The sequence below is a fragment of the Heteronotia binoei genome, chromosome 10, assembly GCF_032191835.1.
Source record: "Heteronotia binoei isolate CCM8104 ecotype False Entrance Well chromosome 10, APGP_CSIRO_Hbin_v1, whole genome shotgun sequence".
Lineage (NCBI taxonomy): Eukaryota > Metazoa > Chordata > Lepidosauria > Squamata > Gekkonidae > Heteronotia > Heteronotia binoei.
Window position 1 is genome coordinate 43,737,994 of NC_083232.1, and position 19,279 is coordinate 43,757,272.

The 19,279-nt window shown below is 41.9% G+C and overlaps 2 protein-coding genes across 2 annotated transcripts; one reads left to right on the forward strand and one right to left on the reverse strand.

Annotated features, from left to right (window-relative positions):
• Positions 1–1,769: 1,769 nt before the first annotated feature.
• On the reverse strand, positions 1,770–7,653 carry LOC132578124 (tissue factor pathway inhibitor 2-like). Its single transcript, XM_060247978.1, has 5 exons — positions 7,560–7,653; positions 6,841–7,020; positions 5,150–5,329; positions 4,054–4,227; positions 1,770–1,990 (listed from the first exon to the last, which is right to left on the reverse strand). Exons 1-5 carry the CDS (start codon positions 7,651–7,653, stop codon positions 1,962–1,964), a joined length of 657 nt encoding a protein of 218 aa, XP_060103961.1. The 3' UTR covers positions 1,770–1,961.
• A 7,212-nt stretch (positions 7,654–14,865) lies between these two features.
• On the forward strand, positions 14,866–18,400 carry LOC132578467 (guanine nucleotide-binding protein G(I)/G(S)/G(O) subunit gamma-11). The gene is made up of 3 exons (XM_060248497.1): positions 14,866–15,317; positions 15,436–15,533; positions 17,848–18,400. The coding sequence occupies exons 2-3, from the start codon at positions 15,438–15,440 to the stop codon at positions 17,971–17,973; spliced, it is 222 nt and encodes a 73-aa protein (XP_060104480.1). The 5' UTR covers positions 14,866–15,317; positions 15,436–15,437; the 3' UTR covers positions 17,974–18,400.
• The last annotated feature ends 879 nt before the right edge of the window (positions 18,401–19,279 follow it).

Here is a 19,279-nt window from a genome sequence, read left to right on the forward strand (position 1 = left end):
GCTGTTGGAAGCCATTATGCATATATGCTCAGAAAGGTAAAGGTAGTCCCCTTTGCAAGTACCTAGCCATTACTGACCCATGGGGTGACCTCACATCACAATTTTTTCATGGCAGACTTTTTGTTATGGGGTGGTTTTCCATTGCCTTTCCCAGTCATCTTTGCTTTACTCTCAGCAAGCTGGGTACTCATTTTACTGATCTCAGAAGGATGGAAGGCTGAGTCAGCCTTGAGCCGGCTACCTGAACCCAGCTTCCACGGTGATAGAACTCAGGTCATGAGCAGAGCTTGGACTGCAATACTGCAGCTTGCAACTCTGCACCACAGGGCAACCATGTTACAAAACAAGGGTAGAAATAAACAAGAGCATAAAAAAACCAGGTACTGGAGCACAGATGAAGTACTGAGATATAATATAAATAAACTTTCAATTTTATTTTGTAACTCATTTAAATAACAGGTTGACACATGTTGACATATTTACAAGGGAGTGAATTATATTTGCACTGAACCATTTAGTATATGACCTACACCTTCATCAACTGCTAATATTTTACCCGGTACAGGTGCAAAAATACTTGACACATGAAGACTTAGGGAGAGGGCAATAAGGAGGTGAGACAGGTGAGTGTTCCCTGGTTTAGAGCAAATATTCAATTTAGCATAAGGAGATTAACAGAGGCATGTATAAATGCATCTGTTAAAAAAAGAGATGTGATCTTATTTCCAGTCTTTAGGAATTTCAGTTTCCTATGTAGTTGCTTTGGATCTGTTGTTCCTCATTCATCACTAGGAATAAATTAATGATGAAGAGAAATCCTATTGTTTTACAACCAAAATCAAATGGTGGGGGAAAATGTAACCATTATTTCAGTCACCGGTACACAACCTTAAATAGCTTATTGGTCTTATTTGCTAATAAAAAGCTTACAAGAGCTAGATTTGAGTCTATTCCATTTAATTTCGAGAAACAACACTTTTGGAGATAACAGGCTTTGAAGAGTCAAAGCTCCCTTTGTCAGATACAAGATTAGCTCTGACTCTTGAAATCTCATTGGTCTCTAAGGTGCTACAGGATTCGTATCTAGCTTTTCTATGGGAGATGAACACGGCTACCCTCTAAAGGTAAGTTTAGAGTTAATTGTATTAGCAACACCCATGAAAACATGAACAAGTCATAATAGTTAAACATTCCCCCCTAACCTGACACAAACAGACTCAATAATATGATGATATGACTATTCCTTATCATCTTCATAAGAACTTCACAACTAAAAGCAGCAATATTTATTTTTACGGCCCTGAAAAACTGACTAAAAGGTTGGTGTTTCAGCTGTACAGTGCTTAAGCCCTTCTCCCAAAACAGCAGGACAATTTCTGTATGCCATAAAGAAGGCCATGTTACTACAAGTTTATTTACATTTAGTTTTAAACTTATGAAAATACTCACATACATTAAAAAAGACCTTGGGGATCTTTAGGTTCTGCAAAAGGATTCAAGAAAGCTGGCAATCCTATAAAGCAGTGACATCTTCTCGGCATGGCCTAATCACATATTAAGGCAGAAAGACAAGAGCGTAGCTCTCATTCCCCATATAACAGGATGGTGAAAAGACAGATCCCATCATTCAGAGCGTGGCAGAGAAAGGAGCATACGTGTGTGGAGCATGGTGAATGGAGTCCACTGGTGCCTACCAAGATCTCTGAATGGGGTTCAGCTACCCAGATGCAGGACCTTTGAGTCTAGCTTCTCCAGAAGCTAGGTCACACAAGATCTACTCCAGAACAATGGGTTACTTGAAAATTGCCCGGTCTGAATCTGGTTTGGAACAATCAACAACTGATCATACAGGAAAATTATATATTATCAAAATTATAAATTAAGTTGAAGCATTGGGTTGCTTCCTCAGATAAAAACAGTAGGTGACATTCCATCAGACTGTTGTTGAAAACACCTCTTCCTCATGTCCGGGGTTTTGGTTTTTTCCCTGCTAAAAAGAACAACAACAGAAATCAGATCACAATCCCACATATTTGAACACTCTATTCACTGTAGCAGCAGTTGTTGGTGGGGTGTGTGTGTGGAATTACATTGTTTCTGGAAAAAGACAATCCCACCCACTGTTTGACAGTGGATAGAAGGTGAAGTGAAATGAAACATATGCTTTTACCATTGGAAAAGTCATTAATGTGGCATAATTGCTGAAAACTGTCCAAAGCATGTGCTTTCATGAATAGGTGATTTAAATGCAAAGTTTGCTTCTAGTAGATTTGATTTCCTGCATAAAATGAGCTTGCACAATTTTGTATTTCTGGTAGACAACAAGTTTGACTCTGGTTGATTTGAAGGGGTGGTAGATAGCCAGTCCCCTCATTCTGCTTTACATTTCCCTTCCCAATCTGTCTCCCCATAACATTCACTGTCTTCTTCCTAGAACCACCTTGAGCAAGTCTGGAGAGGCAATGTACCAATTTTCTAGGGAAATGGTGTCATTTGCCCTGCTTCAAAGGACAAGATATTTTTCTGACTTCCCTGGAGCATCTAGCTGGATAGCATCTACATACAACATTCTCAATTTGCTCTCCATAAACTAGCTCAAGTCTGCTTCCACAAGTGCGGATTGTCCATGTTGCTTTCATCACTGTCATTGGTACTGGCAATGGCAGTTTCCATCCGTGGGAGTTTTCTATGCATGTTGCTGTATGTTTTTTTCCAACTTTTCCCCCTATATGTGCTGTACTGAGTCTCAAGAGCATGGTCATTCTGGCTGTCAGGGTAACTTTTTTCATGCATGTGCTACAGCACTATAATGGTTCTAATATGATTTATAACAGACACACAGAAGTAGATTGCTATAGTGCTTTAACAGTTACCCGGTTTTGTTCAAAATGCTGTTGGGTGGCACGGCATGAAAAAAATGCTGGAAAAATGGTTCCTGTGGTGGGCTGACAGTGGAGAAATGGTGATGATCTAGTCAAGAAATGTATACTATTCCTTTCAGATTACGTGCTAACATGCTAGGACTGCCTTTACAAAAAAAAAAATCAGTGTAAACCATGCTTGAGAAAGCACATAGAGAGGATGGGGGAAACTGAGCAAAAAACGATTGCATCATGGGGAAGCTCCCCCCCCCCCCAAAAAAAAAGCTAAGAGTGGAAACTGCAAGAACAGCACTAGATGCTGCTGCATGGGTGCTCAATTGTTCACCACTGGGGAAAACTTTCAGTCCTCCACTCCCTTACAGAATGGGTGGAGTGGTGATGGATAGTCATGTATTCATTACCCCCAAAAGTTGACCTATGATCGTCTTAACACTTTCTAGGGAATTAACATTTAACAGGTCCCTGTGCCATGGACAACCCACTCTTATTCATTTTTACAAGGAAACTAAGTCTCCATGGCTTGGATCCAGAATAAAATTTCTGCTTACACAAGGCGCTTTTGTCAGAGTAATGGAATGTTTCTGCCTTCCCCTGTACTGCAGCCCACTGATCTCCCTGAAATGTTTCTCCTGTGGCACAGGGTACCCTCAGAAACAGCACATGTGTCTAACTGGGAAGGGGGGGGGGGCGCTGCAACAGGAAGAGGGAATTGGTGGAAATTACCCCCATCCCTTCCATGAGCAGGAAATGTAATCTGAATACAACCCACTGAGTTCAACATGATAGCAGTATTTTTTTCCTAGTTGTGAAGCCTTTTTAGTTTCCAAAAATTTAATGTATCCCAAGCATTTAGATTTGAATAAATGACCATAACTCTGCTCTGACCTGAATAGCCCAGGCTAGCCTAACCTTATTGGAACTTGGAAGCTAAGCAGGGTGAGCCTGGGCTAGTGCTTGGGGGGAAGACCCCCACGGAAGCCTAGGGTTGCTAAGCAGATCAGGCCATGGCAAATCACCACTGTTTGTCTCTCACCTTGAAAACCCCAAGAGGAGTTGCTGTAAATTAGCTGCAACTTGACGGCATTTTATGTGCATGCACATACACACACAAATACACACACAAACACAAATGCCTATAACTAGCTATCATGCCCAAAGGAAAGCAGCATACCTTTCTTACAGACTTTGATACAATCTTTCATCCTTGCAAAATTGTTTTCATTCCCACCACATCCGCTATAGCTGAATTTTTCACAGGTTTTTGTCTTTCTGTTGTAGTAAAAGCGAGTTACTGAACTTGAGCACGTTCCTTCATCTTTAGGGCTATAGCAAAATGAAGGTCCATCTTAAAATTTAAAAAATAGATAAGTTGATGAGCATCTCTTTCTTTCATAGTGCATCCCAAACTTATTAACTGGTTGTGAGCCGCCCTGAGTCTGCTTTGGTGGGGAGGGTGGGATATAAAATCCAATAAACCTTAAGGAGGAAAAAGATACCCATTTTCTAAAATTATAAATATTTTCAGACATCTAACACTGGAAACATGGGCATACTGTTTGCCTGATAGTAAAAGCCAACATTCCAGCACAGACATAGGAGAAAATAACTTCAGATTTGAACTTAGGAAGGGCACATAACATAGAGTCAGACATGTGGCTCTATGTGTATACAATGCCATTCTCTATTTTTTGCAATAAGCATGTATGACTTTCTTACTGTACTAATACAACTAGGCTACAGAACCTAAAAGGTGGTACGCAGGAATAAGCCTGATCCTTAATTACTGGACCATCAAGAAGAGGCATTTTCACCTCCTACCCCAATGGAGTTCCCATAGGTAGCTCTTTTGTTTAAATGTTGAGAGAAAGAAAAAATTTCATTCATTTATGGCAGAAAAAAATTAAGCAGGGATTATATTACTATGGCATCAAGCCATAGCTCTGATGCTTGATGGCTCACATATCCTAAAGGGCAGGGCACAGAATGCTTGGTTTGAAATAACAGCTGACAACTCAAGTTTGTAAGGCAGGCCCAGCTGATTTTTAGTTTCTACAGCAGTGGTCTCTAAGATGGAGAGAGGGAATGAAAAAAACAAACCAATGAACACCCTCCAGTATCTCTTCCTTGCTAGCTTATAAATCTTTGAGACCTTTGTAGAGGACAGAGCAAGGGACATAGGAGGGGAGCTTATGTGGGCTAGAGTTCCATTTCTTCCCTACCAATCAAACTAGACAGGCCCTTGCATTGTATTTTTTAAAAATCCTTACTGTTCAGAGGCAGGCAGTAGTCCATACAGGAATCTTCACTGTCAAATCGGTTCTCGTTCCCAAGACATCCCCCGTAGTAAAATTTCTCACAGGCCATTGAACTTAGGTTGAAGAAGTATTTCGATATTAAAGCTCTGCATAGCCCTTCATCAGATTCCAGTCGGCATATTTTAGGAACTTCTGAAGTGAAATGAAAAGAATTTAACAGATCATTAAGATGGCAATCTGAATTATACTTACAAACAGGGCTTTTTTTGAGCAGGAATGCACAGGAACACAGTTTTAGCTGGCTTGGCATCAGGGGTGTGGCCTGATATGCAAATGAGTTCCTTCTGGGCTTTCTGTACAAAAAAAGCCCTGTCTACAGACCTGTGGAGTGTTTGTGCGGCTCAGTCCTTCTTCAAACAGAGGCTCCATCATCTTTCCAAGCACAGAACATTTTACCACATGCTGGTATCGTGTGGTTGTTAGAGTGATGAGGTCGGGGCAGGACTTGCAATGACTGGCTCAGATCCTTGGCTCAACCATGGAAGCCTGCCAAGTGACCTTGGGCCTGTCACAAATCACTCAGGCTAACCTATCCTCACAAAGTTGTCGTGAGGATTAAGAGGAGGAGCAGGAAACAAAGTGAAAGACTGCTTTGAGTCCCTGATCAGGGAGAAAAGTGGAATATAAAAGATAATAAGAATGATTTCATAAGTTCATGGTGTCTGAAAAAAGGGAGATTAGGTTGTCATCTAATATGTTTAGAACAGTTATTCTTGTAGTTTTTCTCATGACCATTTATGGTAATTGTCTCTATGGCTGTCTGAAGTAGCTTCCTTCTGTTGAATTAAAAACTGCCATTTCCCCATTAAAAGGCCTTTACTGCTTCCTGCTCTTTCCAGCCCCAAAAGCTTTCTTGAATTTCCCAGGGTCCTGCCCCTTCAGGTCTGCTCTGCAGTATTCTGTCCGCCTCCACAGACTTTGCCTGTGGCTGGATCTAAACATCCAACAAGAGGATAGAATCCTGAGAAGGTAGAAAATACAGCTTGGGGAGTACTTTCATACTTGAAAATCATTTTTTAATTATTTAAAGACTTAGTAAATGTGGAAACCAAGCTTGTTTATGTGTAGTGTACTGGAATCTGCCTCTCTACACACTGCTATTCCATTTCTGACCGACTCTCTTACTCATTCTTTCCCATAAACTCACACAAAGGCCCGTTTGAGGTAGTACAGTTCAGCTTACCACCCCATTATGGAGCATACATAGATGCAGGGATGGTCTCCCAAGTGCAGAAACAGGAACTTGTTTCTATCCTCTCTTGAACTCTCCATGCACATGACACATAGTTGGCCCACCCTAGTTTATGAGGTTCAAGGACATTTCAGGAGGTTGCAGAACACAGATTTAGAAACAGTGAAATAAAACGCTGCAGCAAAATCCTATTTCTGTAGGGCTGAAATTATACAGCATGAACATCTCGAGTATGATCAACATGCAAATGTTAAATAAGCAGTTTTCAAAATCTGGATTGGCACTGATCAGAAACCAGCGGTAATGTTGAATTAAGCAATGAAAACATCTCTGTGGTCTCAGAGATGGAAGAACATGTCAGAGATGGAAGAACATGTCAGCGGTGGACATGTCTCAAGCCAAGAATGCAAAATTCAGTTTTGGATCACAGTTCTCCAGTGGGGTGACTTACTTCTGATCATCCAGCAAGTTTTCTCACAATCTTCCTCAGTTAGGAAGTTATTGGCGTTCCCCTCACAACCACCATAGATAAAGTTCTTGCAAGTCTGCGTGTATCGGTCATAAAACCACCTTTCATGAAGAGCTCGACAGGGTCCTTTAAGTGGTGGCTGCAAGCAGATCTCTCGGTTGTCTATTGTGAAAAAGACAGAGAAGGTGCCTTAGTTACCACCTGGACCATCAAGGCTTTGTGTGGGTGAGAGGGGAATTCATACAACTAGATTCCGCTTCAACAACAGCATTCTTGGCAACAAAACAGTTTGGGCAAAACTACTAAATGACAAAGGGAGGGGGGAAGGACTATCTCAGACCCCACACAAAAACACTCCAGGAGAAAGTAAGTTATATGAGTGAAACATTCATGGGCTAAATTAGTTTGTAATTAACTTAGGCGTCAGCTGTTAGCCTAAACTTGCTTTTGAAAACTGGCCACTGCATATACCTGAATTTAGGAATAAGTACAGCGAACAGTGCTCCAGCATGCTATAAGTTTGTTTTCAAGAAATATATCCCTATATCTTTTTACTATTGCCCTTCCTCGCTTCAACTTCCATGCATATTTCTTGTTGGGTCGGGAGGAAGTGGAAAGCGCAGAAAGTTGTCTGTAAACGCGCATCGCGCCCTCAGTCCACCGAGCAAAGCAAAGAGAGAAGAGCCCCTTGAAGCGATTACCTTTCTTGACCGCCTGGGGACAGGCGTGCCCCAGAAGCAGCAAGAGGCAGCCTGCCAGCGACACGACCCGCGGGGTCCTAGAGGGCACCTGCATGGCCAAGAGAGGATGATCTCGGAGGGCGCCGGAGACGAAGAGGAGCAGAGAGCGCGTTTGGCGGCCTCTGCCCCATCCAGCCCTCTTTATAGGCGCAGCTCTACTGGCCGTCTGCGCCCTCCCTCGCGGGGACGGCGGAGGAGGGCTGATTCACGCTGCTTTCTGGAAGGCGATGCGAGTCCTTGGCGGCTGCCTGCTAGCGCCCCGCGCGTCATCGCCCTTCTTCCCAAAGTTAACGCTCGTTACTTCGGCTGGGAGCGGGGGAAGGCGAGGTCGAGGGGCAGGGAGAGGAGAGGAGAAGGGAGCCCGGGACAGCCCCAGCTCTGTTAAATCAAACCGGGGTCCCCCCCCCCCCCAGGACACAAAGTTTTACACACTTTCCCCTTTGCGTCTACAATTCCATCCAAGCTAGCAGAACTTGGGCGAAAGCGATTAAGTCCGCTTCAAGAGAATATTGGGCCAAGAATATCGTAAATGTATCAGATGCCATCGCTGGTCTTTTCTGGTAAAAGGTTCCGAGGGTGTCCACAGTAGACTCTCTTATCTGGAAAGAAGTCCCATTGAACACCGTGGAGTATTTCGCAACACTCCAAAGATGAAAATCGACAAGTCTCCATCTCAGTGCCGGCTCGTAGGCATTCTGAGTTCTCGGCTCCATCCAAGGGCTGTATTTACTTCTTTCCCCGCACTGGCTATGCGGTAGCCTAGCCTTCAGTGAGATGGTCACCCAAGAAGTCAGTTTTGATAAGGACAGTGTGCAGTGAATGGTTAGAGAGCCAGACTAGGATCTGGGAGAGAGAGACAGGTCTGAATCCCCAGCCTGCCATGGTGGTACCCCCTCAGTCTCTCTCTCTTAGCCCTACCTCACAGGGCTTTTGTGAGGATATAATGGAGTAGGGGAAGGCACTATTCTAAGCTGCTTTGGGTTCCCATTGAAGAGAAATGCAGGATATGCAGCATAAAGAAGTAAAAATGCCTAAAAAGATAAGCATTCTACAATCCATTCTTGGCATTCAGAATCTACTTTGACAGGTGCAATGTGTGAATCAGTAGGCTGTGCACTTATATGCCCAGAGATGTATGCTAAACGAAAGATGCATTTGCTTGGAAAATCTCTAAGATACCTCCTGGGGAGGGGGGAGTTAAAGGAAAGGTGACTGCCAAAAAGCAGAACTAACATAAAATAAGCACAGAAATTGACCAAGGATAGAGACCACAAAAGACAGACTATTGTAAAGCTAGAGTTAGTATATGAAAGTGGATTTATTTTTGAACAGGGTCAGGGTCCATGGATATTCGACTTTTTAACCATTGCAGTAGACTCCTGGTTAGAAGTTCTTGCACAGAAAATTTGTCTGTTCTAATCCACAGACTTGTGTCTTAGACAGTGTGCTTGCAGCTTTCAGTTACTCAACATGCACTAATATTTTAGGCTATAGGCACAGGACCATTAAGAAGGAGTGCTGAAAGTTTCACAGTGCTCATAGTTTTACTGAGAAATCTATGACTGACCATTATCAATTTAAAAAGTTAGAAATGTCATATTATAAGGCAGTAAGGGCCTGTCAGTTTGTATTATCATATATCTTGCATACCTGTGCCTGTATAAATAAAATAATTATGAAAGAAATACCTCTTATCTGTCATTGCTGTTTTATCTATTCTTGGTCAATTCATGCACTGTTTGTACTATATCCCTCACATTTGGCAGGAATTCAGTAATAGTTTGGAAGAGTATTACTTCATTTTTAGAAAGTGGCTATCAATGAAGATCAGATTTCTTTCTCAATAAATTCAGCCTCAAAATGCCACCTAAACAGCACACTGGAGTAAATGTAGTGGATTTCCTGTGAAATCTACAGAGCTTGGAGACTGCCCTGCCTGAGGCATCTCAATTTCCTCCTTTACTCTGAAAGACAATTATTTCTTTTCCTCTGACCTCTAGCTTCCTTGGAGTTGCTTCTTTCACAGGCTCCATGACGTCAGCACAATGCTCCTGGGACAAGACCACTGAAGGAGCTCCTCCCTGTGCCAGCACAAAACTCATTTTCGGAATATAAATCTAGGTGGGTAGCCATGTTAGTCTGAAGCAGTGGAACAAAGTTAGAGACCAATGGTACCTTTAAGACCAACAAAGTTTTAGTCAGGGTGTGAGCTTTTATGTGCACACACTCTTCAGACAGTTTCTGTCTGATGAAGTGTGCCATGCACCTGAAAGCTCACAACCTGAATAAAACTGTGTTGGTCTTAAAAGGTACCATAGGACTCTAATGTGTTCCATTTTCTGAATGCTAATGATGGGATAGAAAGCAGCTGCAATTCCAGAAATATCAGATTTTACCTCTATGTGACGTCTGATTCTGAAAGCTTAGATGTTAGCAGTAACTGACATCTCTTATTTATGGGTTTAAGTGATAGAGGATTTTATTAACAGTAGGTCTGTTAATAAAGTAATCCATTGCTTTGCAATCAGACTACCATTAGCCTAATACACAAATCTGCAAATCTTCATTTACTTCAGTCATTTACTTCACCTATCTGCAGGTGAATTAATTGGAAGACAGCAATAGCTACATATGGTTGTACCTAATATGTCTTCTGTCTGCATGAAGCTGGACGATCTCCCTAGAATTTAATAATCTCACTATACCTGAAAATAATTCATGGACTTTCTCAGTTGAGCAGGTCACTTAAGAAGAGAGAAGATCACAGTGTATGTGATGTTTATAGTATTATTATCATCACCATCCTTTTACTGCACTGTATTCTACCTTTGTCATGGATAGACTTTATTTTTTTTCCTTTTGTAATCCTAGTTCTATTGCATTGTTTAATAGAGATTCTTGGAGACTGATTTAAAAATAATTGTAATCCACCTTGAGTCTGACAGGAAAGGCAGGCTACAGATGAAATGAAATCAAATATAAATTATCTGCCAATTCTTTGGGGAGAGTTCTCCATACAGCCAGTTTGCTCAAGACATGCCACTAAATGCTCAGATCTTTGCTTTATCCTTTGACTTAGAAAACAGGAAGTGAACAATAAGGAAATTTGCTCAGTTTCTTTTTCTGGTAGACTTCCATGAAGCATCCAATATATTGGCCATCGCTGGAGACAGGAGACTGAACTTAACAAAAGGTGAGCCATATTATAGTTCTGCTATTTATGGAGCTAGGTATTGTTAGTCTTCCAGGAAGGCTGTTGAGCATACTGAAGAGTGTTAGAAGTTAACTCCTGCTGGTTCAGACCCAAAGTGCATCTTGTCCAGCATCCTGTTTCCCACAATGGTTTCCAGATGCCATCAGGAAGCCCACAAAGCAGGTCAAGAGCCATCCTTGCTGGTGCTCCTCCCAACCAGTGATACTCTACAAAGGCTCTACAAAGTGAAACATCTACTCTGAAGTGTCTGCACCCTTTCAACTGATTTGTTCTACTGTGCTAGGTGTAAAGAGTAGCATGGGCGTGAGGAATAACAATGAAAGTAGAATAAGTGGTGTACAAGCCTCAGTTATAAGTCATGTTAACAGGGCAGGAGGTCAGAACTCCTGTATTTATAATGGCCAGTTTAACAACACCAACAAAAGTGAATCCCTGAGAGTCCAAGCTCAGAGCAAGCAGAAGACAGATGGCAGGATATGACTAACTACATCTGGAATGGAATTCCTAGCATTAATTTCCCTAGAACAGATGATGACCTGAGTGAAAGCAAGGAAAGGGATCACAGTCATTCAGGCAAGAGAAGTCTCCAAAAATAACTTCTACAAGAGAATTCCCTGCTACCTCTCACCTTTAAAATGGTCTTTTTATTCTTACCTGCTCATTTTATCTTTCTCTCTCTCATTGCTCTGATCATTTGCCATGCATTTTTCAGCTTATTATCCTCTTTCCTATTACCTATTTGCTTAATTTACAACCCACCTTTCTCACTGAGATTCAAAGTGGATCCCACAATGAAAACAATGCAATAAGAACAGTATAACACACTCCACAAAAAGTGATAGAGCTGCATAACAAAATGGTTGCAACAACTGTCTCCCTTTTAAGGCTTTCTAAGATCTCATGTCTCCTTATTTTGTTCCTCAGATTTCTCCTTCTGTTATCTTTTATTCTCTTAATTGTGAATCCATTTGACCCCCTTTTCTTTTATGTCTCTCTTCCACTTCCATACCTTCCTTGTTATGCAACAGATTGGGTTTTTTTTTTAATCTAGTCAACAACAAGCTGGAGCAAAAACTGCTCTGCTGAAAAATTGCTGGCCATTCACAAAAGAGGGTTGCATAATGGTAACATGTGAAACAAAATGAAAAGCTTACAACCACAGTAGAGAACATCTACCAGGACCAAACAAGTCTGTGAGGTAGATCCAAGAGAGCAGCCGTGTTGGTCTGAAGCAGCTGAACAAAGCAGGAGTCAAGTGCACCTTTAAGATCAACCAAGTTTTATTGATAACATAAGCTTTTGTGTGCTCCCTAAGCACACTTCATCAGACGAGGGGCTCAGGTATTGTGGGCTGAAATACGTGCAGTTTGTTGTTTAAGAGAGCAAAGTGGATGTGGTCACATGATACAACAGTGTGGCTTGCCCATTTGGTCTGGATAGCCATAAAAGGTAATAACGTTCCCTGCCAATTGGAAGTCTGTGAGGTATAGGCTTGCCAATCCCGAGGTCCCAGCGGGGGTTCTTCCGCTTTCCCAGGCTCCTTCCTGCCCCCAGTCAGTTGGCCGGTGGGGGGAAGCCCCACCCCCAAAGCCACCATGTGACTTTCCCGCTCCGGAGGCTCCAGTCTTTGATTGGAAAGGCTTTCTCTTGGGATGGGGTGTCTGTGTTACTTGGAAGAAGTTGGGTGCAACTCGTGAGTAGAGAGGCCAATCCCTCACTTCAGAGTTGCCAGAAAGGGGGGGGTGGGAAACGTCTGCTGAGCACTTCATTATTCCCTATGTAGAGATTGATTCTCATAGGGTGTAATGGGGTATTGATCTGGAGGTTTTGGGGGCTCTGGGGGAGCTGTTTTTTGAGGTAGAGGCACCAAATTTTCAGTATAGTATCTAGTGCCTCTCCCCCAAAGTACCCTCTAAGTTTCAAAACAATTGGACCACAGGGTCCAATTCTATGAGCCCCAAAAGAAGGTGCCCCTATCCTTCATTATTTCCTATGGAAGGAAGACATTTAAATAGGTGTGCTGTCTGTTTAAATGTGATGACCAGAACTCCCTTGGAGTTCAATTATGCTTGTCACACCCTTGTTCCTGGCTCCACCCCCAATGTCTCCTGGCTCCACCCCCAAAGTCCCCAGATATTTCTTGAATTGGACTTGGCAACCCTAGTGAGGTATGAGGGCAAAACTAGCCAAGACCAGGCAAGCCATTACATGATTTTTTGGGGCCATTAATAAGTTTAGCTAGAATCTATTAATAACTACTACAGTGGAAGTGTTCATGTTTATATTCCATTTATTCCTAGAAAGTTCAGAGTAGCTTAAATAGGGCTTCCAATGTTCTGCTCTCAAGTAACTGATCTGCTGTTTAGTGCAGTCCTAAGCAGAATTATACACCCTGGTGGAACACTCTTCTGAGAGAGATCAGGGCCCTGCAGGCCCAGGATTTGTTGGAGTTCTGCTGGGCCTACAAAATGAAATTGTTCTGCCAGGTATATGGCTGAGGGCAGTGATCAGCTCCATCTTGATAGTTTCCGTCTTGGTTTGGTCTCCCCCCTTTCTCCCTCTCTCCCCTTCCACCTCCTCTTTTTCCTTCTAATTAGACAACTATTCCTTATTTCCCCCTGAGATTACACCATCTTTTAGCTGTATAGTGGGAAATATTTATTATGTATTTTATTGTAACTATAAATGAATTGAATGTTTTTACAAATGCTTTGAGCCTGATTTCAAGGGAGAGTGGGTTGTTTATCATCATCTTCATCTGACTGCACTGAAGCCTTAGAAGGGTTTAACTTTGCACTGCAAGTCCATGTTCATTTAGCTAATCATTATGGCCTTCTTCTTATTATTATTATTTAGAAAATGTGCATATTTCCCCTTCACACCAGCTCAAGGTAGCTTACTATTAAAACAATTACAGCAAAATGAAATGAGCAGTGATGAATTCCATAAAAACAAATCATACCAGTAAAACAAAAAATCCAGGTAGGAAAAAAATAAATGACAAGTCAATAAAAAACACCAATAAAAACTGATCAATAAAAGCCTTGAACAGTCAGAAATGATAAAATGGAACAGTCTGAAATGATACTGGTAGAACAGTTCTCAGGCTATCAGCACTTAAAAATTCAAAGTCTGGGTGTGGAGAAGTGTTTTGAGCTGGCATCCAGAAAAAAAATTTCTTCCCTGGAGCCTTGTCTGCATCTTAATACTAAACATTGCAGACGTGTTATGTTGTTGTGGTTGTTATCCCATCCTCCCCTGCAATCAGGCTCAGGGCGGATAACATACATAGTTAATAAAATGTATGATGGTGAACCAATAATTTAACAGAGCTCCCAGATACTTGCTGTATGTGTGCCCCAAAGGGCCAGCATATTGAGCAAGTGGGGGAGAACTGCCATCTATGGCACAGGTTGACATAGTGCACAACACAGGGGTGGACTGAAGCAAAGGAGGAAGATGTAATTGGGAACAAAACAAACCCCAATGGTATGCTCTTGGAAAGGCATTTTTGTTAGGGTTGCCAGACTCCAGGTGGGGCCTGGAGATCTCCCACCTTTACAACTGATCCCCAGGTGGCAGAGATCAGCTCCCCTGGAGAAAACAGCAGCTTTGAAGGGTGGACTCTCCCCTCCCAAGCCCTATCCTTTCCTGCATACACCCCCAATATCTCCAGGTATTTGCCAACACAGACCTGGTAACCCTAATGTGCGCTCAGTGCATGGATCAAGACAAATCAATCTTAATATAAATGTTGAAAGAACTAATGCATAAATATGCAGTTGCCAGAGGGTTTCTTGTCTTCTTTGGGAGAAAGTCTGCCCTAATGGTTTTTCTAGAAGCTTTTTTTTGTTTTGTTTTTTGGTAAATCATTCTCTGACCCTCCTCCAAGCCCTCCTATTGTTTGGCCTCTCCAAGCTGGCACACAGAAGGACCAGGCATTTCCTTAGCAAACCTGTTTCCTCTTGACCACTCTGAATGGCTAGCTTTCCCATTGTAGAGAAAGTTAAAAGCAGGCATCCTGTCTCTGACGGCTTTCCTCCATCCAGTCCCCCTCCCTTCACTCCACGCACTGCCAGCTCTGTTCAAGTACGTTAGAGATGATAGTGAGGATTTTTTTGCCTATAGGTGTACTAATCCCAGATTAACAATTCTAGGATTTCAGTGGATTGATCAATGATGCTCCCCAGAATCTTGCTGGTGATCATCCACTATTCTATGTAGTACAAAAACAGCAACCCTGATTCTTATGGTTGTACTTTAGGAAGGTTTGAAAACTTTTGGAGTGCTGTAGAGACAGAAGAGGATGGTTTTCCAAGCACGTGTAATAGCAAGGTCTGCTTGAGACAGTGGAAGGAGAGAGGTCAAACTGTGCGGTTTAATCAGCTTAAGACAGATTCTGCTGATGAATTAAAATCTTGTAACTAGTTACCAGGAGTCTGGAAAGCGGGTTGGCTGGAGAGTCTGCTACCATTCCAGGCAATCAGGAGACACTCACAACAAAAGTAAGGATTTGGGGCTAGGAGTGGAGTGGATGGAAGAGAGGGAGAAGGGGAGGGGGGCTTCTTATACAGCCAGCTGCATTCTTCAACCCACTGTAATGCCTCTGTGTGTGTCAACCAGCGATGCCGGCGATTAATATGGAAGATCTGAGCGAGAAGGATAAACTGAAAATGGAAGTGGAACAGCTCCGGAAAGAAGCAAAGTTGCAAAGACAACCGGTGAGTGCGTACCTGGCAGCGCTTTCCCCTAGATTTTGGAAGAAGTATTTGGAGTAGCTCCTGTTTCCCTGGCAGATTAGTCTCTGCTGGGCTTTTGGAGGATGGAAGGGGGGAAGAGAAGAGGCATGTGAACAGCTGAAACAAGAGTTGGGGATGTTGTAAACAGAGCTGGTACCTTTAACAATTTGAAGTAATTTGCCTGAAAAGAGGTTTGTTTTAGTACCATTTCCCTTCATTGCAAGCCACCTCCCCCCCCCCCCATAGTTTATTAGGAAAACTGCAGAACTTTCCAACTTTCTAGACTGATACACACAAAAATCTCCCTTTGCATATTAAGCTTAAAAAGAAGGGGTAAAGCCTAAGTTTATTCTGTTGTAGAAAGTGACCACAGCAGGGATGCTCTCTAATGAGTAGCTCATTAAATTCCAGAAATTGTGGAGGAGGGCTTTGGAAAAAAATGCAGAAAGGATTAATTTCCATACTAGGTTACCCATGTCCCCCTTTTTGCTTGGTTTCTGCCACCTCCTTACTTTCAGTGGTAAAACAGGAAAAAATGCAATAGGAAAATGTAAGTAAATGAAATACTACAGGAAGATTTTGTTCAGTGATCCTGCCAAAAAGACCAGGCTCTGTACTCCCAACATCCAATGTCAGGCTCTTTCTCCTTACTGCAGTATAACTCCTCCTACTGTTTCTAAATCTCTTGCAGTGCAGCTGGGGGGAGAGGTACCTCAGCTTGAAATCAATGGGTTTAGCCTGGAATAACTCTGCATAGTCTCACACTGTTGCTAATAACGCTGCCAAGCTTCACCATCCCAACCATTAGGCAGACTGTCTGTTATTTAACTTATTATTATACTTTTATAGCCCTGAGGGTGGGAAGAACATTGAATTGTCCTCACACACCAAGTGTCTGGTGTTATCTCCATCTACCCTTCTTACCTCCCCTCCCAACAGAAGCATGATGCTTGGGAACCACTCCTGAGAGGAAATGGCTATTGACATGAACTGTAGAGTTGATGGCAGAGCCTGAGGAAAAATAAAAAGCCTATAATTCCAAGGAAAGGGAGAAGCGTGAACAGGCTAATTGCGGGGTACGAAGGGCTACATTTGGAACCTTTTATTGCTGTGGTACAGCTCAGAGGAAATAAACAGTCTGATGACTCAGGAGGGAAAATGGGCACCTCTTGGAATTTTCAGCGCTGTGAGAAAATGTTTCCATATGGTACACAATATGGTGCATTTGTTGCTGTTGGATTTTTAGAAATTTGGGCAGCTTCCTGACATATCTACTTTACAGCCTTCAGAGAAGTAAAACAAACTGCAATTTTGTAAAGTTCATTAGATGGAATAGTGTGTAGCAGGAATGTCATGTCAACAATATGAAACACTATGATGCTGTGTCCCTCGAAGAACCAGGCACCACAAAACAATGACTACACCACTCAGTGTGTCATGACACATGACCCATTTAATTTGCGGGGAAAGTGCTGTCAAATCACAGCTGACTCCGTAGGATTTTTGAAGGCAAAGATGTCCACAGGTAGTTTGCCATTGCCTGTCTCCACATTACAATCCTGATATTCCTTGGAGGTCTCCCATCTAAATGCTAGCTAGGACTTGACCCTGCTTAGTTTTGGAAATCTGATGGAATCAGACTAGCCTGGGCTATCCAGAACAGAGCCTCTTTTTATTGTGTGTGTAAAAATGACATATTCCCACAACAAAAGCATTGTTTGAGAAACGTGTGAACATTTTTCCCAGCAAAAATTATGATGTAGCAAGTTCCTACTATTTAAAGTGTGTTCTCACATGTAAAGGAGAGCCAGTTTGGTGTAGTGGTTAAGTGTGCAGACTCTTATCTGGGAGAACTGGATTTGATTCCCCACTCCTCCACTTACAGCTGCTGGAATGGCCTTGAGTTAGCCATAGCTCTTGCAGGAGTTGTCTTTGAAAGGGCAGCTTCTGGGAGAGCCCTCTCAGTCCTACCCACCTCACAGGGTGTCTGTTGTGGGGGAGGAAGATATAGGAGATTGTAAGCCACTCTGAGTCTCTGATTCAGAGAGGAGGGTGGGGTATAAATCTGCAGTCTTCTTCTTTAAATAAGTTTTTGGCTGTTTCATGGCTGCACAGCAAGGTGTGCATACATGTGTGTATAGCTTTTGGTACTTTCATGAGGCATGGCAGCCAAAACAGCATGGGTAGGTACAGCCAATTTATGCTTTAACGCTGGAAAATTCTATTTTGCCTTCTTCCAGTGGAAAATGTTATCCCTGCATATAGAAACCAGATGTGTTTTTTCCCCCCTCTTAAGGTTTCTAAATGTTCAGAAGAAATTAAAAATTACATTGAAGAAAGATCTGGAGAAGACCCTCTTGTGAAAGGTATTCCTGAAGACAGGAATCCTTTTAAAGAAAAAGCAGGATGCATTATTGCTTAGAAGAACCAGACCACTTTGTAATGGGAATTCAAAATGTTAATGAAAAAAGAAATCTAGTCCGGGTTAAATTCCAGCAGTTTTGAATTGACTTTTTATGAGAACAGAAATGCTTGTTTATAATTTCATTTCTTGATGTGTTCCTGTTTCTTAATTTCCTGTACATGCTAATTTGAATTTGAAGAAATCTATTTGTATAACCAACTTCAGTGTTGTTTTGGTAATGCCAATTTAACATACATGATACAAAACCTTCCTTTTCTTTTGCAGAATACAGAATTTAAGTTCAATAGCATCACAATGTTGCACTGTATTTAAAAATAGGATTTTGTTACAGTAAGCCATGAAACCGTGACAATGTCAATCTGAAGAAGTGTATATGCAAAGGAAAGCTTATACTCAGAATTAAACTTTGTTAGTCTTAAAGGTGCCACTGGACTCAGACTTTGTTCTATTGTTTCAGATTAACACAACTACCCACCTGAATCAATGGGATGGTTATTTTTAAAACAATATTATTCTGTGGGGTATGAGGTCACCAATGCAATAATTGTCGGAAGAATATATCATTTTAAGGTTAGAATCTCTCAATTGCTCATATTAGGAAATCAGTGAAACTTGACTTCCAAATCTGATATTTAGGTAAATGTGCTTAGTTAAAAGTTACCAGTTAAAACGTCAATAAAAGTGTATCCATTAATTTAATGTATCATGCATATATTTTATTAAGCACTTTTTAATCATCTACATTACAGAAAATTATAAACATTTGAAACTTGCTGCCCAAAGGTATGCAATCTAAATAAATGAGATGTATCGGACAGAAGGGATGGGAGAGCAGAAAAACAAGTATGCAGTACAAATATTTGCCTCTGTAAAAGCCTATGACATTGATAGAACATGCCTGTATAATGCATAACTAGCAAGCATGAAAGGCCCATTGCCAGATATTCCCAAAATTATGCCCAGTATTGCAGCTTTAAGGAGGAAAACACAAGCACCAAGGTGAGAAGACTTAGGCTGCATCCTAAAAACACTTTCTCAAGAGTAAGAGCCATTGAATAAAATTAAGCCCTTTTCACACTCACCTTACGCCGCTCTCACGATCGTCTTCTCAGTGCAACTTCCTTCTGATTTCACACTATCTGCCCCGAGGCTGCAGCAAGCATTGGCATTTTCGTGCAGCAAACAGAAACCGCTAAAAACCAGTTTTTGTTTGTTGAGTGAAAACGCTGATACTTGTTGCAGCCACGGGCAGATAGTGGCAGATAGTGTGAAATCCGTAGGAAGTCCCGCTGGGAAGAGGAAC